This window comes from Carcharhinus amblyrhynchos, chromosome 29 (genome assembly GCF_965287045.1).
Source record: "Carcharhinus amblyrhynchos chromosome 29, sCarAmb.v2.hapA, whole genome shotgun sequence".
Lineage (NCBI taxonomy): Eukaryota > Metazoa > Chordata > Chondrichthyes > Carcharhiniformes > Carcharhinidae > Carcharhinus > Carcharhinus amblyrhynchos.
The window spans coordinates 1,385,228-1,409,976 of NC_137352.1; the positions used below are offsets into that span (position 1 = coordinate 1,385,228).

Genomic DNA, 24,749 nt, shown 5'->3' on the forward strand with positions numbered 1-24,749 from the left:
AGCAACAATGTGATAATGATCAGACCATCTGACCTTCTGTACTACAATTGTCCATCTGTAAGTACCATGAGAAGGTAACAGTGATGCTTTTTGTAGTCCAACTGAATGGATTCACGATCTAAATCAGTTAGTTATCCACAGATTTCTGGATTCCAACAAGTTGCTGTGAGATATTGAGATTGAGACGAGGGTGGGCTGCTCTGCCGAGCTGGGTGTGAGTGTGAGATTGGGGCAGGAGGGTGATTGTGCTGTGTGAGGGTGCAGAACGGATCTGAAATCAGAATTATTCAACAACTCTTTGTGCTCCTGATGCAACACCTCAGGATTTTGTTCCTTTTCACTTTTTTAATTATGGGTGTTGCTGGCTGGACCAGCATTTCTTCCTAATTGCCTTCATGAACCCCTGCAATCCTTGTGGTGTAGGTACATCCACAGTGCTGTTAGGGAAGGAGTTCTAGGATTTTGACCCAGCGACCAGTGAAGAAACAGCCAGGTGGTGAACACCACCCTCCAATTAAAGCTCCGTTAGTTTTTAACCTTCTGTGCTTCCTAGGATGAATCTCACAATACGCACGACAAGCGGTGGGTGAATTTCTGTGATGTGGAGATGCCAGCTTTAGACTGGGGTAAGCACAGTCAGAGATCTCACAGCACCAGGTTAACTTGGTGTTGTGAGACTTCTTACTGTGCTTACCCCAGTCCAATGCCAGCATCTCCACATCATGGCTACCATTGACACTGCAAACTGCCGGCTTCAAATGGAGAGGATCTCCAAGAAGATTGCGCATATCGACATAATCCTGGTGTTGTGAATTTCTCCACATGGGATCTGCTCTGAAGGAGACCCTGTCAATAGTAAAAATTGCACCAAGTTACACCCATGCTATATTTCACATGGATCTTTTGGAGATCTTGATCCCTCTAGAATTGTCACATTCCATCTGATATTTAACCACCTTCCAAATCCACCACTGCTATCGTCTAGAAGGACAAGAGCAGCAGACACCTTGGAGTACTATCACCTGGAGGTTCTCCTCCAAAGACACACACCATCTCGACTTGGAAAAAAAATCAGCGTTCCTTCACTGTGGCTGGGTCAAAATCCTGGAACTTCCTTTCTAACAGCACTGTGGATGTACCTACACCTCTGGGACTGCAGGAAAGCAGCTCAAGGACGACGAATGATGAGCGTTAAATACTAGCCCAGCCAGTGTCACCCACATCGAAAAAATACTTGTATTCCACAATCCTGGTCCAGACTGATTTTTGGCCTTTTACATGCTTACTTTGATTTGATTTGATGTATTATTGTCACATGTATTAACATACAGTTAAAAATATTGTTTCTTGCGTGCTGTACAGACAAAGCATACCATTCATAGAGAATGAAAGGAGAGAGTGCAGAATGTAGTGTTACAGTCATAGCTAGGATGTAGAAAAAAAATCAACTTAATGTGAGGTGGGTCCATTCAAAAGTTTGACAGCAGCAGGAAAAAAGCTGTTCTTGAGTCAGTAGGTACATGACCTCAGACTTTTGTATCATTTTCCCGATGGAAGAAGGTGGAAGAAGGAATGTCCGGGGTGCATGGAGGTCCTTGATTATGCTGCTGCTTTGCCGAGGCAGTGGAAAGTGTAGACAGAGTCAATGGATGGTTTGCGTGATGGTTTGGGCTACACTCACAATCTTTTGCAGTTCCTTGCAGTCTTGGGCAGAGCAGGAGCCATATCAAACTGTGATACAACCAGAAAGAATGCTTTCTATGATGCATCTGTAAAAGTTGGTGGCAGTCATAGCTGACACGCCAAATTTCCTTAGTGTTCTGAGAAAGTAGAGGCTTTGGTGGGGCTTTCTTAACTATAATGTCGGCATAGGGGGACCAGGACAGATTGTTGGTGATCTGGAAACCTAAAAACTTGAAGCTCTCGATCCTTTCTACTTCACCCCCTTGATGTAGACAGGGACTTGTTATAGTATTGCAGTTTGAAAGATTTTGTCTGTCAGGCAGCTGTAAATACTTTGACTCACAAACAAAATCTCCTCCACTTCTAACAATTCTTCAAGATTTCTTAATTTCATAGTAATGCGTGCTGTTCTAGTCACCACACTCCCAGAAGGATTTGGAAGCTTTGGAGCGAGTGCAAAGAAAGTTCAGCAGGATGTTGCCTGGTCTTGAGGGTGTTGGCTTTGAGGAGGCATTGAATAAACTAGGATTGTTTTCACTAGAAAGACAGAGGCTGAAGGGAGACCTGATAGAGGTCTATAATATTATGAGAGGCATAAACAGGGCAGGTAGTCAGGAGCTTTTTCCCTGGGTGGGAGTGTCAACTACAAGGGACATAGGTTCAAGATGAGAGGGAGAAAGTTAACATAGAACACTACAGCACAAACAGGCCCTTCAGCCCACAAGTTGCGCTGATCACATCCATACCTACCAAGCCATAGAACTATCTGAAACTTCCAATGCCATTAGATCCCATATACTCATCCAGAAGTCTTTTAAAAGACCCCAGTGAGTTCGCCTCTACCACCACTGACGGCAGCCGATTCCACTCACTCACCACCCTCTGAGTGAAAAACTTTCCCTAACATCTCCTCTGTACTTGCTTCCCAGCACCTTAAACCTGTGTCCTCTCGTAGCGACCATTTCAGCCCTGGGAAATAGCCTCTGAGAATCCACCCTATCTATTCCTCTCAACATTTTATAAACCTCTATCAGGTCGCCTCTCAACCTTCGTCTCTCCAGGGAGAAGAGACCTAGCTCCCTCAACCTATCTTCATAAGGCATGCCTCCCAATCCAGGCAACATCCTTGTAAATCTCCTCTGCACCATCTCAACAGCTTCCACATCCTTCCTGTAATGAGGCGACCAGAACTGCACACAGTACTCCAAGTGGGGTCTGACAAGGGTCTTATAAAGTTGCAGCATTACCTCCCGATTCCTAAACTCAATCCCTCGATTAATGAAGGCCAGTACACCATACGCCTTCTTGACCACATCCTCCACCTGCGAGGCCGATTTAAGAGTCCTATGGACCCGGACCCCAAGGTCCTTCTGCTCTTCAACACTGCTAAGACTCCTACCCTTGATATTGTACTCCTGCATCCTGTTGGTCCTGCCAAAATGGACCACTACACGTTTATCCACATTGAAGTCCATCTGCCACTTCTCCACCCAGTCTTGCATCCTATCTATGTCACGCTGCGACTTCTGACATCCCTCCAGACCATTCACAACACCACCAACCTTTGTATCGTCGGTGAACCTACCAACCCATCCCTCCATTTCCTCATCTAGGTCATTTATGAAAATGACAAACAGCAAGGGTCCTAGAACAGATCCCTGGGGCACTCCACTGGTGACCGACCTCCATGCAGAAAAAGACCCATCCACAACCACTCTCTGCCTTCTGCAGGCAAGCCAGTTCTGGATCCACAAGGCCAAAGCCCCTTGGATCCCATGCCCTCTCACTTTCTCAAGAAGTCTTGCATGGGGGACCTTATCAAACGCCTTGCTGAAGTCCATGTAAACCATGTCCACTGCTCTTCCTTCGTCAATGTGTTCAGTCACATTTTCAAAGAACTCAACTAGGCTCGTAAGGCACAGCCTGCCTTTGACAAAGCCATGCTGACTATTCCTGTTCATTCTAAACTTCTCTAAATGCTCATAAATCTTGTCCCTCAGAATCCTGTCCATCAACTTACCAACCACTGAGGTCAGACTCACCGGTCGGTAATTTCCCGGGCTATCCCTGTTCCCTTTCTTGAAAATAGGAACCACATCCGCAATCCTCCAATCCTCCGGAACCTCTCCCGTCTCCATTGACGATGCAAAGATCGTCGCCAAGGGCTCTGCAATCACTTCCCTCACCTCCCACAGAAACCTGGGGTACATCCCATCCGGTCCCGGCGACTTATCTATCTTGATAGAATTTAAAAGTTCCAACACATCAAAGTTAAAGGGAGATATACGGGGAAAGTTTTTCATGCAGAGAGTGATGGGTACCAGGAACACGCTGCCAGAGGAGGCGGTGGAAGCAGGCACATTAGCAACATTTAAGAGGCATCTGGCTGGGTACATGAATAGGGAGGGAATAGAAGGATACAGACCAATAAGGGCATAATATATTTTCTTTAGTTTAGTTAGGGCATCGTGATCAGCATAAGCTTGGAGGACTAAATGGCCTCTGTTTCTGTGCTGTACTTTTCTTTGTTTATTAACAATTAAAAGGAAGTTTTAATCTGTATCTAACCCGTGGTGTACCTGCACTGGTGTTGTTACATGAGACTACAGTATTGGTGGAGACGGGTCTGTCGCTGTATGACACGGGTACAGTACTGATGGGGATGGGTCTCTCACTGTGTAACACTGGGGTACAGTACTGATGGGGATGGGTCTGTCACTGTGTAACACTGGGGTACAGTACTGATGGGGATGGGTCTGTCACTGTGTAACACTGGGGTACAGTACTGGTGGGGATGGGTCTGTCGCGTATAACACTGGGGTACAGTACTGATGGGGATGGGTCTGTCACTGTGTAACACTGGGGTACAGTACTGATGGGGATGGGTCTGTCACTGTGTAACACTGGGGTACAGTTCTGATGGGATGGGTCTGTCACTGTGTAACACTGGGGTACAGTACTGGTGGAGATGGGTCTGTCACTGTGTAACACTGGGGTACAGTACTGATGGGGATGGGTCTGTCACTGTGTAACACTGGGGTACAGTACTGATGGGATGGGTCTGTCACTGTGTAACACTGGGGTACAGTACTGATGGGGATGGGTCTGTCACTGTGTAACACTGGGGTACAGTACTGATGGGGACGGGTCTGTACTGTGTAACACTGGGGTACAGTACTGATGGGATGGGTCTGTCACTGTGTAACACTGGGGTACAGTACTGATGGGATGGGTCTGTCACTGTATAACACTGGGGTACAGTACTGGTGGGGATGGGTCTGTCGCTGTATAACACTGGGATTCAGTACTGGTGGGGTGGGTCTGTCGCTGTGTAACACTGGGGTACAGTACTGATGGGGATGGGTCTGTCACTGTGTAACACTGGGGTACAGTACTGGTGGGGATGGGTCTGTCACTGTATAACACTGGGGTAAAGTACTGATGGGGATGGGTCTGTCACTGTGTAACACTGGGGTACAGTACTGATGGGGATGGGTCTGTCACTGTGTAACACTGGGGTACAGTACTGGTGGGGATGGGTCTGTCACTGTGTAACACTGGGGTACAGTACTGATGGGGATGGGTCTGTCACTGTGTAACACTGGGGTACAGTACTGATGGGATGGGTCTGTCACTGTGTAACACTGGGGTACAGTACTGGTGGGGATGGGTCTGCCACTGTGTAACACTGGGGTACAGTACTGATGGGGACGGGTCTGTACTGTGTAACACTGGGGTACAGTACTGATGGGGATGGGTCTGTCACTGTGTAACACTGGGGTACAGTACTGATGGGGACGGGTCTGACACTGTGTAACACTGGGGTACAGTACTGATGGGAATGGGTCTGTCACTGTGTAACACTGGGGTACAGTACTGGTGGGGATGGGTCTGTCACTGTGTAACACTGGGGTACAGTACTAATGGGGACGGGTCTGTACTGTGTAACACTGGGGTACAGTACTGATGGGGATGGGTCTGTCACTGTGTAACACTGGGGTACAGTACTGATGGGGACGGGTCTGTCACTGTGTAACACTGGGGTACAGTACTGGTGGGGACGGGTCTGTCACTGTGTAACACTGGGGCACAGTACTGGTGGGGACGGGTCTGTCGCTGTGTAACACTGGGGTACAGTACTGGTGGGGACTGGTCTGTCGCTGTGTAACACTGGGGTACAGTACTGGAGGGGACGGGTCTGTCGCTGTGTAACACTGGGGTACAGTACTGGTGGGGACGGGTCTGTCGCTGTGTAACACTGGGGTACAGTACTGGTGGGGACGGGTCTGTCACTGTGTAACACTGGGGTACAGTACTGGTGGGGATGGGTCTGTCACTGTGTAACACTGGGGTACAGTACTGGTGGGGATGGGTCTGTCACTGTGTAACACTGGGGTACAGTACTGGTGGGGATGGGTCTGTCACTGTGTAACACTGGGGTACAGTACTGGTGGGGATGGGTCTGTCACTGTGTAACACTGGGGTACAGTACTGGTGGGGATGGGACTGTCACTGTGTAACATTGGGGTACAGTACTGGTGGGGACGGGTCTGTCACTGTGTAACACTGGGGCACAGTACTGGTGGGGACGGGTCTGTCGCTGTGTAACACTGGGGTACAGTACTGATGGGGATGGGTCTGTCACTGTGTAACACTGGGGTACAGTACTGGTGGGGATGGGTCTGTCACTGTATAACACTGGGGTACAGTACTGGTGGGGATGGGTCTGTCACTGTGTAACACTGGGGTACAGTGCTGATGGGGATGGGTCTGTCACTGTGTAACACTGGGGTACAGTACTGGTGGGGATGGGTCTGTCACTGTATAACACTGGGGTACAGTACTGATGGGGATGGGTCTGTCACTGTGTAACACTGGGGTACAGTACTGGTGGGGATGGGTCTGTCACTGTGTAACACTGGGGTGCAGTACTGATGGGGATGGGTCTGTCACTGTGTAACACTGGGGTACAGTACTGATGGGGATGGGTCTGTCACTGTGTAACACTGGGGTACAGTACTGGTGGGGATGGGTCTGTCACTGTATAACACTGGGGTACAGTACTGATGGGGATGGGTCTGTCACTGTGTAACACTGGGGTACAGTACTGATGGGGATGGGTCTGTCACTGTGTAACACTGGGGTACAGTACTGGTGGGGATGGGTCTGTCACTGTGTAACACTGGGGTACAGTACTGATGGGGATGGGTCTGTCACTGTGTAACACTGGGGTACAGTACTGGTGGGGATGGGTCTGTCACTGTATAACACTGGGGTACAGTACTGATGGGGACGGGTCTGTACTGTGTAACACTGGGGTACAGTACTGGTGGGGATGGGTCTGTCACTGTATAACACTGGGGTACAGTAGTGGTGGGGACGGGTCTGTACTGTGTAACAGTGGGGTACAGTAATGATGGGGATGGGTCTGTCGCTGTATAACACTGGGGTACAGTACTGGTGGGGATGGGTCTGTCGCTGTATAACACTGGGGTACAGTACTGGTGGGGATGGGTCTGTCGCTGTATAACACTGGGGTACAGTACTGATGGGGATGGGTCTGTCACTGTATAACACTGGGGTACAGTACTGGTGGGGATGGATCTGTCACTGTGTAACACTGGGGTACAGTACTGGTGGGGACTGGTCTGTCACTGTGTAACACTGGGGTACAGTACTGGTGGGGACAGGTCTGTCACTGTGTAACACTGGGGTACAGTACTGGTGGGGACTGGTCTGTCACTGTGTAACACTGGGGTACAGTACTGGTGGGGATGGGTCTGTCACTGTATAACACTGGGGTACAGTACTGGTGGGGATGGGTCTGTCACTGTGTAACACTGGGGTACAGTACTGATGGGGATGGGTCTGTCACTGTGTAACACTGGGGTACAGTACTGGTGGGGATGGGTCTGTCACTGTATAACACTGGGGTACAGTACTGATGGGGACAGGTCTGTACTGTGTAACACTGGGGTACAGTACTGGTGGGGATGGGTCTGTCACTGTATAACACTGGGGTACAGTACTGGTGGGGACGGGTCTGTACTGTGTAACACTGGGGTACAGTACTGATGGGGACGGGTCTGTACTGTGTAACACTGGGGTACAGTACTGATGGGATGGGGCTGTCACTGTGTAACAGTGGGGTACAGTACTGATGGGGATGGGTCTGTCGCTGTATAACACTGGGGTACAGTACTGGTGGGGATGGGTCTGTCGCTGTATAACACTGGGGTACAGTACTGGTGGGGATGGGTCTGTCGCTGTATAACACTGGGGTACAGTACTGATGGGATGGGTCTGTCACTGTATAACACTGGGGTACAGTACTGGTGGGGATGGGTCTGTCACTGTGTAACACTGGGGTACAGTACTGGTGGGGACTGGTCTGTCACTGTGTAACACTGGGGTACAGTACTGGTGGGGACGGGTCTGTCCCTGTATAACACTGGGGTACAGTACTGATGGGGATGGGTCTGTCACTGTGTAACACTGGGGTACAGTACTGATGGGGATGGGTCTGTCGCTGTATAACACTGGGGTACAGTACTGGTGGGGACGGGTCTGTCGCTGTATAACACTGGGGTACAGTACTGGTGGGGACGGGTCTGTCGCTGTGTAACACTGGGGCACAGTACTGGTGGGGACGGGTCTGTCGCTGTGTAACACTGGGGTACAGTACTGGTGGGGACGGGTCTGTCGCTGTGTAACACTGGGGTACAGTACTGGAGGGGACGGGTCTGTCGCTGTGTAACACTGGGGTACAGTACTGGTGGGGACGGGTCTGTCGCTGTGTAACACTGGGGTACAGTACTGGTGGGGACGGGTCTGTCGCTGTGTAACACTGGGGCACAGTACTGGTGGGGACGGGTCTGTCGCTGTGTAACACTGGGGTACAGTACTGGTGGGGACGGGTCTGTCGCTGTGTAACACTGGGGCACAGTACTGGAGGGGACGGGTCTGCCGCTGTGTAACACTGGGGTACAGTACTGGTGGGGACGGGTCTGTCGCTGTGTAACACTGGGGTACAGTACTGGTGGGGACGGGTCTGTCACTGTGTAACACTGGGGTACAGTACTGGTGGGGATGGGTCTGTCACTGTGTAACACTCGGGTACAGTACTGGTGGGGATGGGACTGTCACTGTGTAACACTGGGGTACAGTACTGGTGGGGACGGGTCTGTCACTGTGTAACACTGGGGCACAGTACTGGTGGGGACGGGTCTGTCGCTGTGTAACACTGGGGTACAGTACTGATGGGGATGGGTCTGTCACTGTGTAACACTGGGGTACAGTACTGGTGGGGATGGGTCTGTCACTGTATAACACTGGGGTACAGTACTGGTGGGGATGGGTCTGTCACTGTGTAACACTGGGGTACAGTACTGATGGGGATGGGTCTGTCACTGTGTAACACTGGGGTACAGTACTGGTGGGGATGGGTCTGTCACTGTATAACACTGGGGTACAGTACTGGTGGGGACGGGTCTGTCACTGTGTAACACTGGGGTACAGTACTGATGGGGATGGGTCTGTCACTGTGTAACACTGGGGTACAGTACTGGTGGGGATGGGTCTGTCACTGTATAACACTGGGGTACAGTACTGATGGGGACGGGTCTGTACTGTGTAACACTGGGGTACAGTACTGGTGGGGATGGGTCTGTCACTGTATAACACTGGGGTACAGTACTGGTGGGGACGGGTCTGTACTGTGTAACACTGGGGTACAGTACTGATGGGATGGGTCTGTCACTGTGTAACAGTGGGGTACAGTACTGATGGGGATGGGTCTGTCGCTGTATAACACTGGGGTACAGTACTGGTGGGGATGGGTCTGTCGCTGTATAACACTGGGGTACAGTGCTGGTGGGGATGGGTCTGTCGCTGTATAACACTGGGGTACAGTACTGATGGGATGGGTCTGTCACTGTATAACACTGGGGTACAGTACTGGTGGGGATGGGTCTGTCACTGTGTAACACTGGGGTACAGTACTGGTGGGGACTGGTCTGTCACTGTGTAACACTGGGGTACAGTACTGGTGGGGACAGGTCTGTCACTGTGTAACACTGGGGTACAGTACTGGTGGGGACTGGTCTGTCACTGTGTAACACTGGGGTACAGTACTGGTGGGGATGGGTCTGTCACTGTGTAACACTGGGGTACAGTACTGGTGGGGATGGGTCTGTCACTGTGTAACACTGGGGTACAGTACTGATGGGGATGGGTCTGTCACTGTGTAACACTGGGGTACAGTACTGGTGGGGATGGGTCTGTCACTGTATAACACTGGGGTACAGTACTGATGGGGACGGGTCTGTACTGTGTAACACTGGGGTACAGTACTGGTGGGGATGGGTCTGTCACTGTATAACACTGGGGTACAGTACTGGTGGGGACGGGTCTGTCACTGTGTAACACTGGGGTACAGTACTGATGGGGACGGGTCTGTACTGTGTAACACTGGGGTACAGTACTGATGGGATGGGTCTGTCACTGTGTAACAGTGGGGTACAGTACTGATGGGGATGGGTCTGTCGCTGTATAACACTGGGGTACAGTACTGGTGGGGATGGGTCTGTCGCTGTATAACACTGGGGTACAGTACTGGTGGGGATGGGTCTGTCGCTGTATAACACTGGGGTACAGTACTGATGGGATGGGTCTGTCACTGTATAACACTGGGGTACAGTACTGGTGGGGATGGGTCTGTCACTGTGTAACACTGGGGTACAGTACTGGTGGGGACTGGTCTGTCACTGTGTAACACTGGGGTACAGTACTGGTGGGGACAGGTCTGTCACTGTATAACACTGGGGTACAGTACTGGTGGGGACTGGTCTGTCACTGTGTAACACTGGGGTACAGTACTGGTGGGGATGGGTCTGTCACTGTGTAACACTGGGGTACAGTACTGATGGGGATGGGTCTGTCGCTGTATAACACTGGGGTACAGTACTGGTGGGGATGGGTCTGTCACTGTATAACACTGGGGTACAGTACTGATGGGGATGGGTCTGTCACTGTGTAACACTGGGGCACAGTACTGGTGGGGATGGGTCTGTCACTGTGTAACACTGGGGTACAGTACTGATGGGGATGGGTCTGTCGCTGTATAACACTGGGGTACAGTACTGGTGGGGACGGGTCTGTCACTGTATAACACTGGGGTACAGTACTGGTGGGGATGGGTCTGTCACTGTATAACACTGGGGTACAGTACTGATGGGGATGGGTCTGTCACTGTGTAACACTGGGGCACAGTACTGGTGGGGATGGGTCTGTCACTGTGTAACACTGGGGTACAGTACTGGTGGGGATGGGTCTGTCACTGTATAACACTGGGGTACAGTACTGATGGGGATGGGTCTGTCACTGTGTAACGCTGGGGCACAGTACTGGTGGGGACGGGTCTGTCACTGTATAACACTGGGGTACAGTACTGGTGGGGATGGGTCTGTCACTGTATAACACTGGGGTACAGTACTGATGGGGATGGGTCTGTCACTGTGTAACACTGGGGCACAGTACTGGTGGGGATGGGTCTGTCACTGTGTAACACTGGGGTACAGTACTGATGGGGATGGGTCTGTCGCTGTATAACACTGGGGTACAGTACTGGTGGGGACGGGTCTGTCACTGTATAACACTGGGGTACAGTACTGGTGGGGACGGGTCTGTCACTGTGTAACACTGGGGTACAGTACTGATGGGATGGGTCTGTCACTGTGTAACACTGGGGTACAGTACTGATGGGATGGGTCTGTCACTCTGTAACACTGGGGTACAGTACTGATGGGATGGGTCTGTCACTGTATAACACTGGGGTACAGTACTGATGGGGATGGGTCTGTCACTGTATAACACTGGGGTACAGTACTGATGGGGATGGGTCTGTCACTGTATAACACTGGGGTACAGTACTGGTGGGGACGGGTCTGTCACTGTGTAACACTGGGGTACAGTACTGGTGGGGACGGGTCTGTCGCTGTATAACACTGGGGTAGAGTACTGGTGGGGACGGGTCTGTCACTGTCTTTGAGAGGGCAATGTGTCACTGTGGGTCTGCAGTCACATGTAGGCCAGACCGGGTAAGGAAGACTGATTTTCTTCCCTAAAGGATATTACTGAACCAGATGCATTTTGGAGACAGTCGATATTTGTTTCATTGTCATCATTCGCCTTCCAGACTTTTATTGAACTCAAATTTCACCATCTGCCATGGTGGGATTTAAACATGAATCCCAGAGCATTACTCTGGCTCTCTGGGTTATTAGCTCAGTACAATACCAGTATGCCAAAACTTCTCCATAAAAATACTAGATAAAATAAATCACATTGTGTATTTTTTCCCCGTTTTTTCTGGAGGGTTTTGGATTTCTGGAAGCTGAAAATGATAAATCAGCTCCCTTTCCCCCCAGTCCGTGTCTCTTCCTCTCTATCGGCCCCTCTCCACCTCTGCATATCTCCATCCGTCTATCTTTACCCTCCTTTTCTCCCTCTGCCATTTTCCCTCTCTCTCAGTCTCCCATTCTCCTTTGCCCTCTTTGTCCTCCCCGTCTATTCCCCTTTCAATCCCACTCTCTATCCTCCTCCCTCTATCTATCCGTCTACACATCCCCTACCCCCCGTTTCTGTTCTATCTCTGGGCTTGACGTTTATATCGGGGATTTTCTCCCCCCGCTCCTTGCCTGTGGCGATGGCGATTTATTTTCTACCTTTGGCTTTTGTTGTATTTTCAGTTGTGAAGAGTTTGAGGCCTGCTGACCCCTCGGTGACCCAGGGAATTCCCGGCTGGGTTGTGTCCCTCAGGAATTCCCGGCTGAGAGAGTTTTCTCCTGGGAGAGCGGCAGGTTTTTGGCCGGGATTCCAGCTTTCTGCCTCCTGCAGCAGCCTGGTTTCCACGGTTACAGGGCCTGCTCAGGCTGGAAGCAAAACTCTGCAGCTTAAAGCTGGGAAAGGGCCGTCTCCTGGAGGCACCGACACACCGGGAAGGCAAGGTTAGAAATGGAGCGGGCACACAGCCGCCTGCTTTAGCCGTGGGCAAGCCAAGACTGTGGGGCACCATTACCATTGGGGCGACTCAGGGGTTCGCTCTGCCGTCTCTCTGTGCCAGGGACCCGGGTTCGATCCCAGCCTCGGGTCACTGCCTGCGTGGAGTCTGCGTGTTCTCCCCGTGTCTGTGTGGAGTCTGCGTGTTCTCCCCGTGTCTGCGTGCTCTCCCCGTGTCTGTGTGGAGTCTGCGTGCTCTCCCCGTGTCTGTGTGGAGTCTGCGTGTTCTCCCCGTGTCTGCGTGCTCTCCCCGTGTCTGTGTGGAGTCTGCGTGCTCTCCCCGTGTCTGTGTGGAGTCTGCGTGCTCTCCCCGTGTCTGTGTGGAGTCTGCGTGCTCTCCCCGTGTCTGTGTGGAGTCTGCGTGCTCTCCCCGTGTCTGCGTGGAGTCTGCGTGCTCTCCCCGTGTCTGCGTGGAGTCTGCGTGTTCTCCCCGTGTCTGCGTGGAGTCTGCGTGCTCTCCCCGTGTCTGCGTGGAGTCTGCGTGCTCTCCCCGTGTCTGTGTGGAGTCTGCGTGCTCTCCCCGTGTCTGCGTGCTCTCCCCGTGTCTGCGTGGAGTCTGCGTGCTCTCCCCGTGTCTGCGTGCTCTCCCCGTGTCTGCGTGGAGTCTGCGTGCTCTCCCCGTGTCTGTGTGCTCTCCCCGTGTCTGCGTGCTGTCTGTGTGCTCTTCTATGCCTGCGTGTTCTCCTATGTCTGCCTGGAGTCTGTGTGTTCTCCCCGTGTCTGCGTGGAATCTGCGAGAGTTTCCTCAGGCGCTCTGGATTCCTCCCAAATGCAAAGATGTGCAGGTTAGGTGGATTAATTGGCCATGCTAAAATTGACTCTAGTGTCAGGGGATTAGCAGGGTAAATGTGTGGTGTTACGGGAATAGGGCCTGGGTGGGATTGTGGTCGGTACAGACTTGATGGGCCGAATGGCCCCCTTCTGTACTGTAGGGATTCTATGATTCCCAGTCTTAGGTATGGCCCCACAGGGAAAGGCTGAATGTAAGTGGGCACAAAGTTATGCTGCACATACTGGTGCTTTGGAACCGAAATATAGGCAGGCAACAGGCTGGCCTGTCTGGGCAAAGCAACTTTGAGTGCCTGACCTCCAGCACTCAGGTAATCCTGAGAGAATACAGTTTTGATCTCCTTACTTTAGAAAAGATATGATTGCATTTGAAGCAGTTCAGAGAAGAAGGTTTACTGATTCCTATGATTGAATTTGCTATCCTACGAGGAAAGGTTGGATAGGCTGGACCTGTACCCACTGGCGTTTAGAAGAATTAGGTCTTATTGAAACACAGATCCTGAGGAGATATGGAGTGGGGGGGGGGGCGGATGCTGAGAGGATGTTTTCCCTTGTTGAGAGGGATCACAGTTTTAAAAAATAAGGGTCTCCTATTTAAGATTGAGGTGAGAGGATTTTTTTCTCTGAGAATGGGTTAGTGTTTGAAATTGCCTGAGACCAGAGAGCAGCGGAGAATTGAATCATTGAACATTTAAGGCTGAGTTAGACCAAGGGTTATGGGGGTCAGATAGGAAAATGGAATTGAGACCACAATCGGATCAGGCATGATCGTATTAGCATGGTGTAGCAGACTCGATGGGCTGAATGGCCCACTCCTGTTCCTGACTCTTAGGGGTTCTTGTGCAGCTGGGAAGAAAAGCACCAAAATATTCCCCGGAAAGGCAGAGCAATACTTAAAATGCATCCAGCTTGGACTGGTTTGCAATCAGATTGATAAATCCTAATTCTTCAGCTCATTTCACACATTCACTTGAATATTTTCTCTCTCTCACTATTGATTTGCTGTGGTGATTTCTTGCACTATTGCTGTCAAATACAAAGGATAAAAAAGAAAGACTTGTATTTATAACTGCCTTTAACCATCTCAGAACATCTCGAGGTGTTTTCAGTCAGTGAAGGCCCTGTTGCAGTAGGAAAGGCGGTAGACAATTTGCACAAAGTAACAGCAATGTGGGCCGTTACTTTGGTGATTTGACCGTCTGTTTACAAGGTGTTGAGATATAAAATATTAGCCAGGACACAACAACAAACCTGAAAGCACTCCCTCAGTACTGCACTGTGAGCAGTGCAGAAATCTCCCAGTATTGCTCCAGATTAGTGTTAGATTCCCTCAGTGCTTTATCTCCAACAGAGCAGCATCCCCTCTCCTGAGGAGGAGATGTTCTGTACATAGTGCCTCAGGGAAAAGTATTGAGGGATGTTGGAGAAAAAGAACATATTTGGATTTAATAATCTGTTGGGCAGTGTTGCTTATAAAGAGGAAAAATCTTTTGTTTATTTTGAAAGGAGTAAGCAGCAGTTTAACATTCCCCTTGGCCTGGGCTCTGCTTACAGCCAGCTGTTTTCTTGCTGCTGGTGAATACAGGGCAGCAGAGAGAGGATTGAGTTTCGCTAGCGATAGTGAGATGGCACGTGCCATTACTGACCTACTTTAGGTTGTCATGGGATTGCTAAAGCTGCTGCACAGCTCCTGAAACACAAGTTAATTCCCATCAATTTAAAAACTCTGCTTTCCAACCTTTCCATGACCTCACTCTTCCCAGTCTTTCCCACAGTCAGGAAAAACTTCAGAACCCTCAGGCTGCAGCCTCATTCACACCAATCATTTTTAATTGTTCCACCTTTGGCTTTTCGCTCGCTGGGCCCTTATTTATTTCAGATATCATCATGGAATCCCCACAGGGCAGAAGAAGCCCATTCGGCCCATTGGATCTGCACTGACTCTCTTCCCCCTGTAACACTGCATATTTTACCCTGCCTAATTCATTTAATCTACACGTTTCGAGACATTAAGGGGCAAATTAGCAAAGTCAATCCGCCTAACCTACACATCTTTGGACGCTCGGCTCGCCCCCACTCACCCCGCCAGCTCCCGCTCGGCTCGCCCCCGCTCGGCTCGCCCCCGCTCGGTTCGCCCCCATTCAGCTCGCCCCCCCCGCCAGCTCGCCCCCGCTCAGCTCGCCCCCGCTCAGCTCGCCCCCCGCCAGCTCGCCCCCGCTCGGCTCGCCCCCGCTCGGCTCGCCCCCCGCCAGCTCGCCCCAGCTCGGCTCGCCCCCATTCAGCTCGCCCCCGCTCGGCTCGCCCCCATTCAGCTCGCCCCCCGCTCGGCTCGCCCCAGCTCGGCTCGCCCCCACTCCGCTCGCCCCAGCTCGGCTCGCCCCAGCTCGGCTCGCCCCGCCGGCTCGCCCCAGCTCAGCTCGCCCCAGCTCAGCTCGCCCCGCCAGCTCGCCCCCACTCGGCTCGCCCCCGCCAGCTCGCCCCAGCTCAGCTCGCCCCCGCTCAGCTCGCCCCCACTCCGCTCACCCCACCGGCTCGCCCCCCACTCAGCTCACCCCGCCGGCTCGCCCCCACTCCGCTCGCCCCGCCGGCTCGCCCCCCACTCCGCTCGCCCCGCCGGCTCGCCCCCACTCAGCTCGCCCCGCCGGCTCGCCCCCACTCTGCTCGCCCCGCCGGCTCGCCCCCACTCAGCTCGCCCCGCCGGCTCGCCCCCCACTCCGCTCGCCCCGCTGGCTCGCCCCCGCTCAGCTCGCCCCGCCGGCTCGCCCCCACTCCGCTCGCCCCCGCTCACCCCTGCTCGCCCCGCCGGCTCGCCCCCACTCCGCTCGCCCCCGCTCACCCCTGCTCGCCCCGCCAGCTCGCTCCCGCTCACACCCCCTCCAGATTTACTCATACTCTCACTCCGTGTGTGTGTCTGTGTTTTGTGCATGTGTGCGTGTGTCCCTGTGGTCTCTGTGTGTGTGTGTGTGTGTGTGTGTGTCCCTGTGGTCTCTCTCTGCGTGTGTGTCTTTGTGTGTGTGTGTGTGTGTCTCCCTGTGGTCTCTCTCTGCGTGTGTGTCTCTGTGTGTGTGTGTGTGTGTGTGTGTGTCCCTGTGGTCTCTCTCTGCGTGTGTGTCTTTGTGTGTGTGTGAGTGTGTGTGTGTGTGTCCCTGTGGTCTCTCTCTGCGTGTGTGTCTTTGTGTGTGTGTGTGTGTGTGTGTGTGTGTCCCTGTGGTCTCTCTCTGCGTGTGTGTCTCTGTGTGTGTGTGTGTGTGTGTGTGTGTGTGTCTCCCTGTGGTCTCTCTCTGCGTGTGTGTCTCTGTGTGTGTGTGTGTGTGTGTGTGTGTGTCCCTGTGGTCTCTCTCTGCGTGTGTGTCTTTGTGTGTGTGTGTGTGTGTCTCCCTGTGGTCTCTCTCTGCGTGTGTGTCTTTGTGTGTGTGTGTGTGTGTGTGTGTCCCTGTGGTCTCTCTCTGCGTGTGTGTCTTTGTGTGTGTGTGTGTGTGTGTGTGTGTGTGTCCCTGTGGTCTCTCTCTGCGTGTGTGTGTGTGTGTGTGTGTGGAAGTTCAGTTGGGAACAAGCCCGGACCTGCCTGAACTTCTCTCTCTCTCTCTCTGTCTGATTTCCGTGTTGGGTTGATTCGCAGTGTAGTCTGGGTAAAGAGTAATCAAAGCAGTTTCCATAGTGAAGAGAGGACACTGCTCAGTAATGTGGGGAATAACAAGCAAGTTGCCTGAAATCAAGACCAGAATAGTGAGGAATGGAAGTAGGTTATGGTTTTGTTTGCCTTTTGTTTGGATTGTTTTCCTTCCTCTACTCTCAGCTCCCTTTCTGTGTTTCACTGCTCAGTCCCACTTTTCAAGAGTTTGGTGTTAGTGTCAGAAAATCTGCTTCCTGCACCACATTGTGAATGATATTTATTATAAGGGAACAGGGATAGCCCAGGGAATTACCAACCGGTGAGTCTAACCTCAGTGGTTGGTAAGTTGATGGAGAAGATTCTGAGGGACAGGATTTATGAACATTTAGAGAAGTTTAGTATGATCAATAGTAGTCAGCACAGCTTTGTCAAAGGCAGATCGTGCCTTACGAGCCTGGTTGAGTTCTTTGAAAATGTGACTAAATACATTGACGAAGGAAGAGTGGTAGATGTGACTTATATGGATTTCTGCAAGGCGTTCGATAAGGTCTCCCATGCAAGACTTCTGGACAAAATGAGAGGACATGGGACCCAAGGGGCTGTTGCCTTGTGGATCCAGGACTGGCTTGCCTGCAGAACACAGTAAAAAGTCTGACAACACCAGGTTTTAGTCCAACCGATGTATTTGATAGTAAACCTGGCGTTGTCAGACTTTTTACTGTGTTTACCCCAGTCCAACGCCGGCACATCCACATCTTGCCCGCAGAAGGCAGAGAGTGGTTGTGGATGGGTCTTTTTCTGCATGGAGGTCGGTCACCAGTGGAGTGCCCCAGGGATCTGTTCTAGGACCCTTGCTGTTTATAATTTTCATAAATGACCTAGATGAGGAAGTGGAGGGATGGGTCGGTAAGTTTGCCGATGACACAAAGGTTGGAGGTGTTGTGGATCGTTTGGAAGGATGTCAGAAGTTGCAGCATGACGTTGATAGGATGCAAGACTGGGCGGAGAAGTGGCAGATGGACTTCAATGTGGATAAATGTGTAGTGGTCCATTTTGGCAGGACCAACAGGATGAAAGACTATAATATCAAGGGTAAGATTCTTAGCAGTGTAGACGATCAGAAGGACCTTGGGGTCCAGGTCCATAGGACTCTTAAATCGGCCTTGCAGGTGGAGGATGTGGTTAAGAAGGCATATGGTGTACTGGCCTTCATTAATCGAGGAATTGAGGTTAGGAGTCAGCAGATAATATTGCAGCTTTATAAGACCCTGGTCAGACCTCTCTTGGAGTACTGTGCTCAGTTCTGGTCGCCTCATCGCAGGAGAGATGTGGAAGCTATTGAAAGGGTGCAGAGGAGATTTACAAGGATGTTGCCTGGATTGGGTGGCATGCCTTATGAGGATAGGTTGAGGGAGCTCGGTCTTTTCTCCTTGGAGAGACGAAGAATAAGAGGTGACCTGATAGGAGTGTATAAGATGTTGAGAGGTGTAGATCAGGTGGATTCTCAGAGGCTTTTTCCCAGGGCTGGAATGGTTGCTATGAGAGGACGCAGGTTTAAGGTGCGGGGAGTAGGTACAGAGGAGATATCAGGGGTAAGTTTTTCACTCAAAGGATAGTGGGTGCGTGGAATCGGCTGCTGTCGCTGGTGGTAGAGGCAAATTCGATAGGGTCCTTTAAGAGACTTCTGGATGAGAACATGGGACTTAATAGAATTGAGGGTTATAGGTAAGCCTAGTGGTAGGGATATGATCGGCGCAACTTGTGGGCCGAAGGGCCTGTTTGTACTGTAGTTTTTCTATGATTCTATTTATGTTCTATATTTGTATTCATCACTAAGATGTCAGTGTTCGGGAATGGAACAAATTCACACACAGGACAGGTACAGCACGGGGTTAGATACAGAGTAAAGCTCCCTCTACACTGTACCCCCCATCAAACACTCCCAGGACAGGTACAGCACGGGGTTAGATACAGAGTAAAGCTCTCTCTACACTGTCCCCATCAAACACTCCCAGGACAGATACAGCACGGGGTTAGATACAGAGTAAAGCTCCCTCTACACTGTCCCCCATCAAACACTCCCAGGACAGGTACAGCACGGGGTTAGATACAGAGTAAAGCTCCCTCTACACTGTACCCCCCATCAAACACTCCCAGGACAGGTACAGCACGGGGTTAGATACAGAGTAAAGCTCCCTCTACACTGTCCCCCATCAAACACCCCCAGGACAGGTACAGCACGGGGTTAGTTACAGAGTAAAGCTCCCTCTGCGTTGTCCCCCATCAAACACTCCCAGGACAGGTACAGCACGGGGTTAGATACAGAGTAAAGCTCCCTCTACACTGTCCCCCCATCAAACACTCCCAGGACAGGTACAGCACAGGGTTAGATACAGAGTAAAGCTCCCTCTACACTGTCCCCCATCAAACACCCCCAGGACAGGTACAGCACGGGGTTAGATACAGAGTAAAGCTCCCTCTACACTGTCCCCCATCAAACACCCCCAGGACAGGTACAGCACGGCGTTAGATACAGAGTAAAGCTCCCTCTACACTGTCCCCCCATCAAACACTCCCAGGACAGGTACAGCACGGGGTTAGATACAGAGTAAAGCTCCCTCTGCGCTGTCCCCCATCAAACACTCCAAGAAGTCTCACAACACCAGGTTAAAGTCCAACAGGTTTATTTGGTAGCAAACACCACTAGCTTTCAGGGCTCTGCCCTTTCGTCAGGTGAGTGGGGAGTGAGGTACACCTGACGAAGGGGCAGAGCCCCGAAAGCTAGTGGTGTTTGCTACCAAATAAACCTGTTGGACTTTAACCTGGTGTTGGAAGACTTCTTAGTGTGTTTACCCCAGTCCAACACTGGCATCTCCACATCATTAAACACTCCCAGGACAGGTACAGCACAGGGTGAGATACAGAGTAAAGCTCCCTGTCTACACTGTCCCCCCATCAAACACTCCCAGGACAGGTACAGCACAGGGTGAAATACAGAGTAAAGCTCCCTCTACACTGTTCCCATCAAACCCTCCAGGACAGGTACAGCACGGGGTTAGATACAGAGTAAGTCTCCCTTGACACTGTGATAACTTGCATTCATATCACCTCACTGTGCCAGTATGATTTTCTATCGTGCCCCAGAGTATTTGCTGCTGAAGAGGGCGGATTTGTGCCTGTTTACCTTTCATGTTTTAGTCTATTGGCAACACAGGAGAAATGTTCCTCTGTGGGATTGGGCTGGTGCACAGGGATTCGCTGGAGGAAATAACATTGACAAATCCATTGTGTTGCATCAAACCTTCCTGCTTGAAGTCCCAAAGCAAGTATTATCACCTCACTCGGCTCTCTCGCCCTCTCTCCTCCAATGTCACTGAGATAGGGCTGATAGTAGCGCAGAGGGTTTGGAAGTTCCAGTATGAGGGCATGGAGCAGAAACATGATGATTGTGAAAACAGAGTCAGTGCAATAATCTAACACAGGGTGGCACCTTCTGTCTGAAATTCAGCCGCTAGTTGGTGCCAAGGAATCTGTCAGTATTGAAACTCGAGCTCAGGTTTTCCACATACCCATTCTGTGCGTTCAGTTTGAAACGCAATTCCCAGACCTGTCTATTCTATTGTGCGTCCGTGAAGCAGAAACACTGCCCAAGTCAGAAATCCTTTATTCCCTCTCTGCCGACTTTCCTCTCAAAATAGGACTGTCAGTCATTGAAAACCGATTCCATTCCAGAAACAAGAACATATAATCCAAGCTCTTAATTTAACTGCAGTGCTGGGGGGGTGGGGCCGCACTGTCAGAGGGTCAGTGCTGAGGGAGTGCCGCACTGTCAGAGGGTCAGTGCTGAGGGAGTGCCGCACTGTCAGAGGGTCAGTGCTGAGGGAGTGCCGCACTGTCAGAGGGTCAGTGCTGAGGGAGTGCCGCACTGTCAGAGGGTCAGTGCTGAGGGAGTGCCGCACTGTCAGAGGGTCAGTGCTGAGGGAGTGCCGCACTGTCAGAGGGTCAGTGCTGAGGGAGTGCCGCACTGTCAGAGGGTCAGTGCTGAGGGAGTGCCGCACTGTCAGAGGGTCAGTGCTGAGGGAGTGCCGCACTGTCAGAGGGTCAGTGCTGAGGGAGCGCCGCACCGTCAGAGGGTCAGTGCTGAGGGAGCGCCGCACCGTCAGAGGGTCAGTGCTGAGGGAGTGCTGCAGTGTTGGTGATGTTGTTTTTCAGATCAAATCTGTAATCATGCTTGCACTTGTCTTTCAGATGAGTGTAAGATCCCAGGATTGTGTGAATGTTCTCCCTGTCCTCTGGCTAATATCCCAGTTGAATCAGATTGTATGACGATTGTCTCATTTATCTTTTTGGGATCTTGCTGTGCACAGATTTCTGCCATGTTTCCTACTTGGGAAGTGGCATTTATCAGAACACTTCACTGGCTGTAAATCTCTTTGCGAGTCCTGGGAAAGGTGCTATGGGAATGCAGTGCTGCTTGGAGGTTAAACAAAAGGGTGGTGAGGGACTGGAATGCCCTGCCTGCTGCAGTTGTAAATGCGCCTAGTTTGGGGGTGTTTAAGAGATCCGTGGATAGGTTTATGGACGAAAAGGGATTGGTTTAGGTTAGTGGGTCATTGTTTTTTAACTGGTCGGCGCAACATCGTGGGCTGAAGGGCCTGTTCTGCGCTGTAGTGTTCTATGTTCTATGTTCTAAAAGCAAAAATGAGGTTTTCCACGACAGCTAAAGTGAAATGAGCTGATATTATCCATGTGACCTCTCACCAGAAGCACACACTCGGCTCACTGACTGGCCTGACCGAGTAAGACATGGTAAATTGGGCAAGTTTACATATTATCCTGCAAAGTGTTTGCCTATAGGTGGGATATAAGTCTCGTTGCACAGGTTTTGAATGCTTTGTTTATAAATTGCAGTCACATTAATTGGATAAGAAGGTGAAATAGCTGGACAGAAGCTGATACTAGTGTTCTGTGGTTTCGTGTCATGGGAGAGTAGTGAGGTTGGTTTGGAGCGTGCACATTCGTTCTCAAACAGTTGCAACATTTCGAATGTGGCATCAGATGGTGAACATAGAAATAGAGACCAGTGAACCGTCACAGGGAGTGTAGAATCCTCCACCACTCACATGATCCTGACAGTGTGCTGAATGGTAAAGAGCTAGTTAGCAAATGTTAAACCCCTGCCCAGCAGGAAAGGTCCAGTGCTGATTCCAGTCTGGATCTGGGCAGATGGGATTTGTCTGGAGAACGGTACCCAAGCCTGGGGGTCACTGCCCATGGGAAAGGAGCGAGTGAAGTGGAAGGGGTGGAGTGGGGCGTAACTGTAAACTAGAAATCTAACGTGTATTTCTTTTGTCCTCAGTAAATGCCAGGCGCAGCCGACTGTGTGAGGCTGAGGTTGACATGTCCCGGGTTTCCTCATCCAGCGCTAAGCGAATTGGGAACTATTCGAGCACCCTCTCCAGTCCACACTATGGCCACTCGTACCACAGCTACACCCACAGCCTGGGTTCCACTTACACAGACAAGGACAAACTGCTTTACAAGACGGGATACGCCAGCAGCTACATCCCCCATGCCAGCTCTGGCCGGCCGGTGAACAAATACACTCTGGATCTTGACCGTGGTCGGCAACTCCCTCGTCCTGAGGTGCTGAGCAGACGCAGTGAGAGCTTGAGCCGTGTTCCATTAAAGGCTTTTCCCAGCGGACTAAGTGGTGGATACTGTGGTACCTACGGTTACAGCACGGGTAGCGGGCACTCAGCATACACATCTGGCTCATCACTGACCCGCAGGAAGTCCATCAGTCAGACCGACTTGAACCGAGACATGCTCAGCCTCCACATGGTGGACACATATCAGTTAAACTCAGTGAAAAGCCCCTCACTGAGCCGACATGATACTGACCCGCAGTCTGGCTCCTATAGAAGCAGCAGCAGGAGTGACAACATTGATGGTTATTGCGCCAAGGGTTCTGGTGCTTACAGTGTACCACGCAGCATGACACAGGAGACCATAACAGCTTCGTTTAAAAACACCGACCGTTACAGTCCAGCCTGGGAGAGGAGCAGCAGTAGTGGAAGCTGTGGATCACCTGTTCGAGACATGGTGGTAAGTGTGGACTCAGTGAGAAGGTCATAATGAGGATAAGCTTCTGATTGAAGTGATCATGAAACATTATGTAAGACATATGCAATAGAAGCAGAAGAAAGCCATTCAGCCCCTCAAGTCCATTTTCCATTCTGTAAGATTTCAGGCACCTCAATTTTACCTTGCGACACTATTCCTCATGTCCTTTCAATCCTTCTGTATCCAATTTAATACAGACAACAATGGAATGTCCATAACTCATGGGGATAGAGAAGGTTTTGGGTGAATAAATTTCTCCTCACCTCAGTCCTAAATGATCCAAACTTTATCCTGAGACTATGCCTCCTAGATTTGGACAGTCCAGCCGGGGGAATCAGCCTCTAACTGTAGGAATTATTTTACTTTTCACTGATGACACTCTGAAGCTCCAGCATGTTCAACCCAATCTCTCAGCAAGAGAACATTCCTCTCATTTCCTGTATCAATCAAATGGACTTTTACTATTTACTATCCACATCGAGTATATCCTTCCATGGGTACCGTGACACAGGTGTCCAGCCAAAGCCTTCCAACACAGAAGGAGGCCAATCAGCCCAGCTTACGTATACTACCTCCTGGAGGGATACAGACCAAGTAAGGACAGAAGGCTTTTTTCTTTAGTCAGGGCATGATGATCAGCATAGGCTTGGAGGGCCAAAGGGCCTGTTCCTGTGCTGTACTTTTCTTTGTTCTTTGGAAACATTGAGAATAGGTGCAGGAGGAGACCATTGGCCCTTTGAGCCTACAGCATCATTCAGTATGATCATGGCTGATCGTGCACCTTCAGCATCCCACTCCGCTTCCTCTCCGTACCCTTTAGCCACAAGGGCCACATCCAGCTCCCTCTTGAACATATGTAATGAACTGATCCCAACAGCTTTCTGCGGTAGAGAATTCCACAGGTTCACAACTGAGTGAAGAAGTTCTTCCTCATCTCAGTCCTGAATGGCTTACCCCTTGTTCTCAAACTGTGACCCCTAGCTCTGGACTTCCCCAACATTGGGAACGTTCTTCCCACATCTAGCCTGTGCAGTCCCATCAGGATTTTATATGTTTCAATGAGATTCCTTCTCATTCTTCTATATTCCAGTGAGTACAAGCCCAGTTCATCCAGTCTATCTTTATGTATCAATCCTGTTATTCCGGGAATTAGTCTGATGAATGTTCGCTGGAATCCCTCAATAGCAAGAATGTCCTTCTTTAGTCTAGGAAAGCAAAACTGCACACAATACTCAAGGTGTGGAAGAGCTATCCCACTGCCCAACTCTTTCTCTATTTCCTGCAAGATTTCCCCCATCATTATCCAATCCTTTTTTGGAAGTTATTATTGAAGCTATTTCCACCACCTTCCAGATCACTACACACTGTGCAACTACAAGGAATCAATAAAAGGTGTTAGCATTGTCAGGAGGGGAAGAGATAAAATTCTGTAAATCACTGTGCCAAATGAGCAGGGATTAGGAGATAAACTGGTGACATG

The 24,749-nt window shown here is 50.9% G+C and overlaps 1 protein-coding gene across 4 annotated transcripts in view; it reads left to right on the top strand.

The window, feature by feature from the left end:
- usp2a (ubiquitin specific peptidase 2a) overlaps positions 1-24,749 on the top strand; it is a 115,315-nt gene that overhangs the window by 22,424 nt on the left and 68,142 nt on the right. For 3 of the 4 annotated variants that reach the window (XM_080214828.1, XM_080214826.1, XM_080214829.1), the window contains one exon: positions 22,503-23,251. In XM_080214828.1, coding sequence (XP_080070954.1) covers positions 22,544-23,251 — 708 coding nt within the window. In that variant the 5' untranslated portion in view covers positions 22,503-22,543. Of the gene's footprint in view, positions 1-17,194; positions 17,270-22,502; positions 23,252-24,749 lie in introns of those variants that run through there. The other variant, XM_080214827.1, reaches the window with a different exon arrangement.